Source organism: Garra rufa, chromosome 8 (genome assembly GCF_049309525.1).
Source record: "Garra rufa chromosome 8, GarRuf1.0, whole genome shotgun sequence".
Classification (NCBI taxonomy): Eukaryota; Metazoa; Chordata; class Actinopteri; order Cypriniformes; family Cyprinidae; genus Garra; species Garra rufa.
The window spans coordinates 4,322,949-4,333,296 of record NC_133368.1 but is presented as its reverse complement, the minus strand read 5'-3'; the positions used below and the strand labels follow the sequence as shown (position 1 = coordinate 4,333,296).

Here is a 10,348-nt window from a genome sequence, read left to right as displayed (position 1 = left end):
TTTTAAGGATAAGCATAGTATATAGCCTAATAATCTACTAGTAAATTCTATTAACAAAAATACACTTCGCTTTATTCAAAACAAAACATTTTTTTATACTATTAAGCAGTGTGAGGGTTAGAAGACACTCTTTGTTTTAAAATTACACAATCTGGACACAAGAGGGCGCAATATATCTATATTCGACCGCAGCTACAACTATGGGAAACACAGCGCCATAGGACATTAAGCTTCATACCTCAAAAAAAAACCTAAAAGAAATAAACGGGAAAATAAGAAAGAAATCCCGGTCTTTCGCAATAACGTTTCAAGACTACGATATCCAACTGACAATGCGTTTCCTACTTTGTGACAAATGGCTTCCTTTTTTTAATTGGCTGGCAGCTTAATGTCACAGATGAAGAATTTCTCCAGCATTGCTGTGTATTGTGAGAAGACCCATAAGTCCCATCAGTGTGATCTGCATGTCAATAGCAGCTCTACTGGGGTTCGCCATTTGAGGCAGGATTTGTTTGCACTGACACACTGGACCTATTCTGAATCCAGCTCTAGTCTAGCCAACAGACTTCAGCTTAGAGAAAGTGCCTGCACAGACTTGGTGCTTCCGTTCAAAGTAATATTTGTATGTGAGTTTGAGATAAAGGTTTGCTTAATCATCACACTTTTTACTCAAATGTTTCTCATGCTCCGTTTATTTTTGAAAGTCAGTTTTTGGGTAGACACTTATCTTAAACACTTGAACTTTTGAAATTTTCCTCCATTATTGCCCAGGAGGAAAGACACAGCCAATTTAACACATTATGCCCCAATAGAGCTTACGCTATCCACTTGTTTTTTCTTTAACGCAAAAGTAAGCCTATGGGTGAGACCTCCGGTTCATTAGCTGCATAACGAGAAGAATAACAACGTGCAGTAAAAGGTTAAACTGTTTGAATTACAAACCAGAGTGTTCATAATTAAGATAATACATTCAAATAATATGGTAAGACACCCCAATTTGCAATATCAAGCAGCAAAACGACCTGTTTTTTTACAGCTACAAATAGCTGGACACGGATGAGACCAGAAGCCAGACCCATACAATTTACAAATGGCCACGCCTACTTTTACCAACCCGCCTAAAAGCTAATCTATTATTAGCTTTTCTGCTAAATTTAAAGAGCACAACACTTTGTTGTGGCATTTGTTAATAATGAAGCTACTACAAAGAAAATGTTCTTCATATGGTTTTAACTTTCTGTGACCTATGATATGGCAAGCCGTTTTAGCCTAAAATATACTATGCGTTACTCGTCGTAATTGCATTTTTACTAGTAACAATTCAATTAGAGAGCTCTACAATTCAATTCTTACTAGTAACAATTCCAATTAGAGAGCTCTACAACAGAATTTTTACTAGTCATATGTCTCCATTGACTTCCATTCATTTTTAATTACAGAGCTCTACAACAGAATTTTTACTAGTAAGATTTACAATTAGAGAGCTCTTTAATTGGAATTATAACTAGTAACAATTGATTTAGAGAGCTCTACAATTGAATTCTTACTAGTAACAATTACAATTAGAGAGCTCTACAAAGTAATTTTTACTAGTCATATGTCTCCATTGATTTCCATTCATTTTTAATTACAGAGCTCTACAACAGAATTTTTACTAGTAAGATTTACAATTAGAGAGCTCTTTAATTGGAATTATAACTATAGTAACAATTGATTTAGAGAGCTCTCTATTTAAATTCTTTCTAGTAACAATTACAATTAGAGAGCTCTCTAAATCAATTTTTACTAGTTATAATTCCAATTAAAGAGCTCTCTAATTGGAATTGTTACTAGTAAGAATTTAAATAGAGAGCTCTCTAATTGGCATTGTTACAAGTAAAACTTAAATTATAGAGCTCTGTAATTGAATTGTTACTAGTAAAAATGCAATTACGATGATTAACGCTTAGTATATTTTAGGCTAAAATGGCTTGCCATAACCCATGATGCTTAAAACCGTTTATCTGTTTATATGTAATCCTAGAGAAATAGTTACACCCAAATACAGTAGAGCAACTAAATGTACAATGCTTGTTATTATTACTTAAAATAGTGACCTATTTATTTAAGCTAAGTAGGGAAAGTGAAAATGTAAACCTTAACAACAAAGAGGGTCTAATCTATATAAGTGACCCTGGACCAAAAAAACAGTCATAAGGGTCAATTTTTTGAAGGGTGGATGGTGCAAAAAAAAAAAAAAATGTTGAGAAAATCGCCTTTAAAGTTGTCCAAATGAAGTTCTTAGCAATGTATATTACTAATCAAAAATTAAATGATCTATACTTAATATCCTAACGATGTTTGGCATACAATAAAAATCGATAATTTTGACCCATACAATGTATTTTTGGCTATTGCTACTTAAGACTGGTTTTGTGGTTCAGGGTCACATATAAGGTCTACCCTCCGTAGGTCTCCTCAGTGCTCACTGATCTAAATCACTCTTATAATAAGCTCTCCTGAGCTCTAGGGTGTCATTGAATAGGTGAATGTACAAGAGTTAATCTGGACATTATCTGTGCTAAGTCCAGTGTAGCCGCTTTTGCATAACACACAAGTAGGAGGAAAACATTTCTAACCTCTTCTGCTGTAAACAAGTCTATAAAATTAAAACAAATAAGAATAGGTTTTACTTTACTTTATTCCCTCCTTATAAACGAACTCACACACTTGTAATGTTTTAAGCGACTTAGCTTTAGATTTTTATATACGGCGACTTCCAGGTCATGTTTGGTCAATGACAAATGCTATCATTAAAGGAAGTTGAAGAGCAATCAGTCTAATATAGGATTGTTTAGGGTTATTGGCCCCCAAAAGGCTGCTGAAATAATTGTAAGGCAGTTTTTCTGCTAAACACAACCCTCTGTGACAGGAGAGGAGTGTCGGCTGGTAGCCCCCTAGAGAAACCTTAATGAGCAGTGCTGCTTTGAATCTGTCTGTGTGATCCAGTGACTAACTCCCAGCCAGTGGGTGGCACTGAATGCATCATCCATTCAAGTCAGTCACGGAGCGCCCACTCTCACTCTATATATAGTCAACATCCAACCAACATCTTGCTCTCCCCCAGAGAGACTGAAAAAAATGTAGTCACGTCTGTGGCTCATTATTCCATACAAAAAAAAAAAATGAAGACACAAAATATCCAATTTGCAACATTCTATAATATTATTGTCATTTTTTAAACATCTGTTATCTGTTTTAAGAGTGTAGTTCACCCAAAAATGAAAATTCTATCATTAATTACTCGCCCTCATGTTGTTCCAAACCCATAAGACCTTTGTTCATTTTCAGAACACAAATTAAGATATTTTTGATGACATCCGAGAGCTTTCTGACCCTGCATAGACAGCAACACAACTGACATGTTCAAAGCCCAGAAAGGTAGTAAGGAGATCATAAAAATAGTCCATGTGACAAAGAAAATAAAAACGACTTTATTCAGCAATTTATTTTCTTCCGCCATTATTATTGTTGTTATTTTTGTTTTCTTTGCACACAAAAAGTATTCTCGTAGCTTCATAAAATTATGGTTAAACCACTGATGTGCTTTATTTTATTCTATTTTAATTCTATTTGGAGCCCCTGGTCACTATATGCTTTTATTGGTTGATAAAGAGCAGCAAGAACATTCTTCAAGATTTCTCCTTTTTGTTCCATAAGAAAGAAAATCAAATTGGTTTAGATAAAAAATCATGAGGGTAATTAGTAAATTATCATACTTTAACTTTTGGCTGTTCCTTAAAACAGTATGTTCTTAATAAAAAGCTATCTATATAACTAAATTGTTTGTTTGGAGAGGAGTGGTTTCACTGGCTTGTCTTGACGTGCTCATGGGAAAGGTGTTTATTCCGCTGACCTGCCAAAAGAGTATTACTACTGACACTTTGATTTCCAATGTGACATAACCTATTTCTACTAATCTGGGATCAGTTAGTGGAAAGCTTTAGATAAGGTAGTATATATAGCCAGGGCACAGTGTCATAAGGTTAAGATGACAGTAACTACCGAAGAAAGCCTCCTGACAGATTAAGGAACCATTTTTACAAGCACAAAAACAGAACTAATCATCCTGTGCTTGGCACTTCGGTTAGGGTCTCTGGGTAATCACTTGTTTACTGAGAATCCAGGTGCAGCTAATAAGGCACAGCCATAAAACAGACAGAACATAGAACAAAATTCTGAATCAGTTGAGCACCATTTAGAACTTTACTTAATTACGAAATTCTAGAATTAGACTTTGGAAATTGGATTAGAAAGAAGAACTAACAATGATTTTCAATATTGTATAAGACATTCAAAGTATGTTTCACAAGAAAGTACACTTTCAGTCTTTATACTTAAATATGTTATATTTTATTCAATGTCACATGCTGTTTCTTTATAATCATTTGTAAAATAGACAATTTCTGGATGTAAAATAATTTCTGAGTAAGAATTTTGGGTAACTCTTTACAATAAGGTTCCATTAGTTAACATTAGTTAATGTATTAACTATCATGGACAAACAATGAACAATACATTTATTACAGTATTTATTATATTATATATTATATATAAGAAAAACAAAGTTGTTAATTTCAGCTCATGTTAGTTCACAGTGCATTAACTAATGTTAACAAATACAACTTGTGATTTTACTAATGCATTATTAAATGCTGAAATTAACATTAACTAAGATTAATAAATACTGTAGAAGTACTGTTCAGTCTTAGTTCATGTTAAACAAGTGGTTAACCAGTGTTAAATAATGAGCCTTATTGTAATTTCTAATTTTTAGAATTTGTTTTATACCCTGATTGGTGTAGAAACAATTTTTACTCAAAAGTTACTAGCAAATTTCATAAATATTTATTAAAACATTGACAAAAGACTGCACACCAAAAGGCTGTTTTTGCTGTGATGCCATAGAAGAACCATTTTTGGTTCCCCAAAGAACCTTCCATTGAACAGTTCCTAAAAGAACCATTTTGAACAACATTTTACAAATCTAAACTTTTAAAGAAATTTTTCTGCATTTGAAAGGTTCCATGGATGTTCAAGGTTTTTCATGGAACCATTGATGCCAATAAAAATTTCCTTTATTTTTAAGCGTGTAAATTGTAAATTGAAATTGTACTCCAGTAAACTTTTTTACAGCTTCACAAAATCACTTTTTACGTATAGATAGATAGATACACAGATCTTTACCAGTCACTCCAATGTATGGGAGCTGAAAAAATATGGAGGAAAAAAAGAGGCGGCTTTATGTTGCTTACAACAGCAGTTTTAAAAATAGTTCCAAAACCGGGACATGTGTTGATTGCGAGCTAATTTCATACTTGAAAACTCCTTGACACAAAATAGCCTCCTTGACGTATATATTTCTAGTGTGCATGTGGCCACGCACTGCTTGAAGACAAAGCGGTTCCACAGTGCTGTGAATGAGCGATCCTGCGGTTACTATAGCGACAGACTAGAGAGATGAAGCCCCAGTTCACATGTCTTCCGCTGACCCAGAGAAACCCCTCTCACAGACTGCAGCAAATTCCGGCCAATGAACTGGAAGATCATTCATGTCGAGTGTTTTAGGGTGTACTCACACTAGGCACGGTTGCTGTGAACCGGGCTCGAGTACGATTGTCCCCCCTCCCCACTCCCCCTCTGGCCTGCACTCACATAGGGTTTCAGCATTCGTGCCGGAGCACGCTTACGTCATTATGTTGCGATGGTTTCAGGATAAACAGGAAGAGCAACGCTCGCGCTGAACGCGAAATAGTTTACTTTGTGGATAATTATTTTAAATCGTTTGGTCCGCGGTGGTCCACAGCCCTCTCACAGCCTATTATTAAACAGGTCTTTCGCCTTTGTGGCACGAAAATTTCCGCGCAATCTTGCTGTTCGTTCGAGGAGGTTTTTAATTACCAGCTGAAGTGCAGCAAGGACTTTGCAGCTTTGATTATGGACTATAAAAACGCTGATTACCTCGCAAAAACGCGACATCACGTGTCCTGTTCCGTGCTCCAGCACGGTTAGCGCTCACACTGCATGCGAACCGCGCCCGAGTCCAACTGAACCGTGCTCTGGCCCACCTCTTCCAAGCGGGCCAGGGACGGCTAATCGAGCCGCGCCCGGGCACGGTTCGGAGCACTCACACTAGTCAAACGAACCGCGCTTTGGTGGTCAAACGCACTCGGGCACGGTTCAAACTGCCTAGTGTGAGTACACCCTTATTCACAACTCTGCGAGACTCGCTCATTCTTGCTTTCAGGTGAACGGGATTGGCTGATGATGATAAAAGCCCAGAGAAAACAAAGACGTAACCTTGGAGTGAAGTCGTAAACAAAACTGATCCAACTGTAAATTAACTGTAGATTATTAATATGAATGTCCTTCCTTTTCAAATGGAAACGATTAAAATGGCAAAATACATAACCAACACGTAGAAACAGAAAGAAATGTACCCTGCTAGTTATAAGTATAAAAGTGACTACAAAGCTAAGAGATGATGGATTGATGCCTTGTCCCAAAGATCAGCTTAAGTTAGAGTGCAAAGCTTAAATGGATGGTATATAATCTTATCATAATATGTCGTCAAATGGCACAGTGCAAAAATGAGCTCAATGCGTGCATTATCGATCAGGAAAACCAGACAGACTGGGTTTTATTTCATTCAAGCAAGAGAACTGAAGAACCATGTCAAAGTATAAAATAAACTCCAAGCATGATCCGCCCATTTTCAAACCAATGTGAATCAAAACAGTAAGATCACACATGAATTGGCACATCTCAGTGAAAACACTTTCAAGTTTCAAATCCAGAATGGCTGAAGACAGGCGTCTGTCAATAGAGTAAATGAGCACAAATAGGTCAGCACCTTGGATAGTTCCATTCACATCTTTTCAGATGGAGCTTTATCCTCCTGAGACCCAGTCATTTGTCCACAGTAAGCCTTGATACAGAAACATCCAGAATTTTTAATAATAATGTGGCTAAAACAATATGTAACCCTGGACCACAAAACCAGTCATAAGTAGCACAGGTATATTTGTGGCAATAGCCAACAATACATTGTATTGGTCAAAATTATCGATTTTTCTTTTATGCCAAAAATCATTAGAATATTAAGGAAAGACCATGTTTCATGAAAATATTTAGTAAATTTACTTGCGTAAATATATCAAAACTTAATTTTTGATTAGATATTTGCACGGCTAAGAACGTTATTTGGACAACTTCAAAGGCGATTTTCTCAGTATTTAGATTTTTTTGCACCTTCCAGAGTTTTTTAAATAGTTGTATCTCAACCAGATTTTGTCTTATCCTAACAAACCATACATAATCAAAATCATAAAAACAGCCTTTCTTTAGGTCTCAGGAGGATAGTGACCCTGATAACTTGGAAATGACAGATGAGACTTATGCAGCAACGTAATAAACGTTGCGCCTTCCCTTTTTATGAATGACTGTGAATCACAGCAACAGATGTAAATATATACGACATGCATAAAACTGCAGCTACACCGGTGAAGCCATGTTGGCTATTATAAATCACTTCACCGGGGCTACTTAATACTGTTAAAATAAAGCCAACACAACAGTGTCATAAATACTAAATTGATAAATCGGCTCTTGGTGCAACGCAACAGTCACTCAGGCAGAGCTGATTACAATTACATCCAATAAATCAGCAGTAATTGATCTCAGCTCGGATTCAGTGATCGCACTCAGCGGTCCGGTTCGCTTCCATCCTTCTTAAAATCTCCTTCGTTTTTTAAGTCTTGGAAAACGTCTGTGAAAAAGTGCGGGTCCATGTTAATCTGGAGCATTTTGCCGCTCAGTTTGTCGATGACATCTAACGATCGATCCCAGAACACGTCCTTATTGGTGTCGACCATGAAGGGCTTGAGAGGGTACGAGATCTCGTTCCCTATGTAGGAATACGCCAGATAGAGGCAGGTCAGAAAGGTCCCGTGGAGTTCACGTGGATTGTCAACATCTTCGGTTACAGTTTCCCTAATGAGCAAATAGACGAACACGAGGTTGGCAGGCGTGATGAACCCGTGGTCCTGCCAGCCCTGCAACAGCAGAGTCCTGTCCACGTTTCGGAACCAGAGGATAACCTCATTTGGGGTTAGTTCCTTGACTTTGCAGCATCGTTTGCACAGGAATTCGCCCAGACAACGGAGCAGCTCCCCGGTGGAGGCCTGGACGATTACGCGCCTCGGCGAGACGAGCGACCGGCTGCTGGGCTGCTTTTGAACCGACACCAGTTGCTTCGCCGCTGGAGTGAGCTGGTCCTGATCCTGGTCCGGATGGGAAGGAACCGTGGGGATGGGAACCGCAAGAGGTCCATTTTTCGTTTTCTTCTCGGATTGTTGCGATTTCCTGAAGTTCTCCTGATTCAGTTGCTCGACCTGATTGTCGCTGCTTGCTGGCAGAGGAAGAGGATCCGGACTTACTTTCTTGGCACTTTTTTTCTTACCTGATGCTGTCACTAGCCGCTTAAACGTGAGCGTGGACACGATCACTGACTGCTTTTTAAGGCTTTTCTCTATTTTCCCGTTGGATTCGTCTCCTCCATCTTGCAGAATCGTCCCTTTAGTTGCTATAGGAGATATAGAGAGCACGGCCCCCATATCGCAGAGCGCACGACAAAAACGTTATGATACGGCCCTGCGAACGCGGAGACGTCGCAATAAGGATGGAACGTATCTGATCACAAGTGCAGCTCCATTTGGTTAGTAAAACAAGTCGGTTAGCAGGTGGACTAACAGCACATCAGAAAGGAAATTCCAGAGCAGTCAGACACTCCCTCCACTTCTTCTGCAGTAGTGACTGCAAGCCAGTCCTGCATTGCCTACCTCAACTAGAGGGGATTTGTGGTGAGCCAAACCAATCTGACATCAGCTTCTGTTAACCGGGATTATCCCATCGTGTCTGTGTAATTAGCCAACCTCAGGGCTTTGAGAAGACGAATGACAGTCTGAAGCACCAATCGAAACAAACGTCGGCGTCTACATTATCACTTCAGAAGGTGGAATTTTTAGACCGCATGAGCCAAGTATAGTTCTGCTATTCCCAGACAGGGTACAGTTCTCTTCTGAGCTGTTCCATTTAACCTACTTAGCACTGAAATAGTTGAAAAAGAAAACAACCAGAGATGAACCAAGATAAATGTAAGGGGAAACTGCGTTTCTAAAAAGGGAAATTATTATTTGTTTTTAATAATCTGTAGCCTATAGAGGGTTTTCTGCACATTCGAAAAAATATTGTTTAAGAACATAAAATAAATGACATTTTTACTAAACCTCTGATGTTTGGAACAAGCAAATAAAATAAGTTTCCATGAGATTATGAAAGGAAACCCAAATTCATTCCTGGCTCAAGCTGCTCTATAATGCTTAAATCTGATTTAAAGCAGTCAACATTAACATTTGCTCTATAATTAGCCAAATTATAACTTATTTAATCATATACATTTACTAATATTTGTCAGGATACACTCTTAAAAATAAAGGGGCTTCACGATGTCATAGAATAACCTTTTTGTCTAAATGGTTCCATAAAGAACCTTCAACATAACAAAAGGTTCTTTGTGGCAAATAAGGTTCTTCAGATTCTAAAAAGGTAAGAAAGAGATGCTTCTTTAAAGAACCTTTGACTGAATGGTTCTTTGTGGAACCAAAAATGGTTCTTATATGGCATCGCTTGAAGAACCTTTTGGAGCACCTTTATTTTTAAGAGTGTACACCGTTAAAGGGAACACTGGGTATTAAGACTTGTATGGCTTAATGTAACATAAAAAAGTATCTTACTAAAATATGTAGAAAACCCACAAAATAAGTTATTTAAAAGATCCACATAGTTTTACACATATATTGGACCATAGGAGGCACCTTTATGACGTGAAATGGTTGCTCTCTGTGAGCTACTAGCACTACCTGTTGCTATAAAAAAACAAAAAACAAACAAAAAAAAACTATAAACTGATATGATGACCACAGCTACTAAAAGACTTTACAGGTGGTAATGGATATAAGCGTAGGCTTAAACCAAATGCCGTACCATTGTTTTTCCACACTAAAAGCCCTTGAATATTGAGTGAAATCTATGCTGAGAAACTCCTTCAGTGGCTGCGGCGTCATAACAAGCGTCTACATGTTTACATCCTGCCGGGATGGCATCTAGCGTTTCTTGTCTCTGCTGTTTGTAAGCTATTTCAGTAGCTGTGGTCTACTAAAAGCATTAAAGGCATCAGGGCTAAAGTGGAGAGAACAAAGATGCGGGTCTTTAGGAAGTTTTATTTGTCAACAGGCACCTTATTTCCCAT

At 37.7% G+C, this 10,348-nt stretch overlaps 1 protein-coding gene across 1 annotated transcript; it reads right to left on the bottom strand.

Annotated features, from left to right (window-relative positions):
- Positions 1-6,647: 6,647 nt before the first annotated feature.
- Positions 6,648-8,906, bottom strand: cdk5r2b (cyclin dependent kinase 5, regulatory subunit 2b (p39)). Its single transcript, XM_073846122.1, has one exon. It carries the CDS (start codon positions 8,652-8,654, stop codon positions 7,743-7,745), a length of 912 nt encoding a protein of 303 aa, XP_073702223.1. The 5' UTR covers positions 8,655-8,906; the 3' UTR covers positions 6,648-7,742.
- Positions 8,907-10,348: the final 1,442 nt, after the last annotated feature.

What these genes read in the sequence shown, in the direction of transcription:
- cdk5r2b (XM_073846122.1), bottom strand. Translation starts at nt 8,654, where the DNA reads ATGGGGGCCGTGCTCTCTATATCTCCTATAGCAACTAAAGGGACGATT.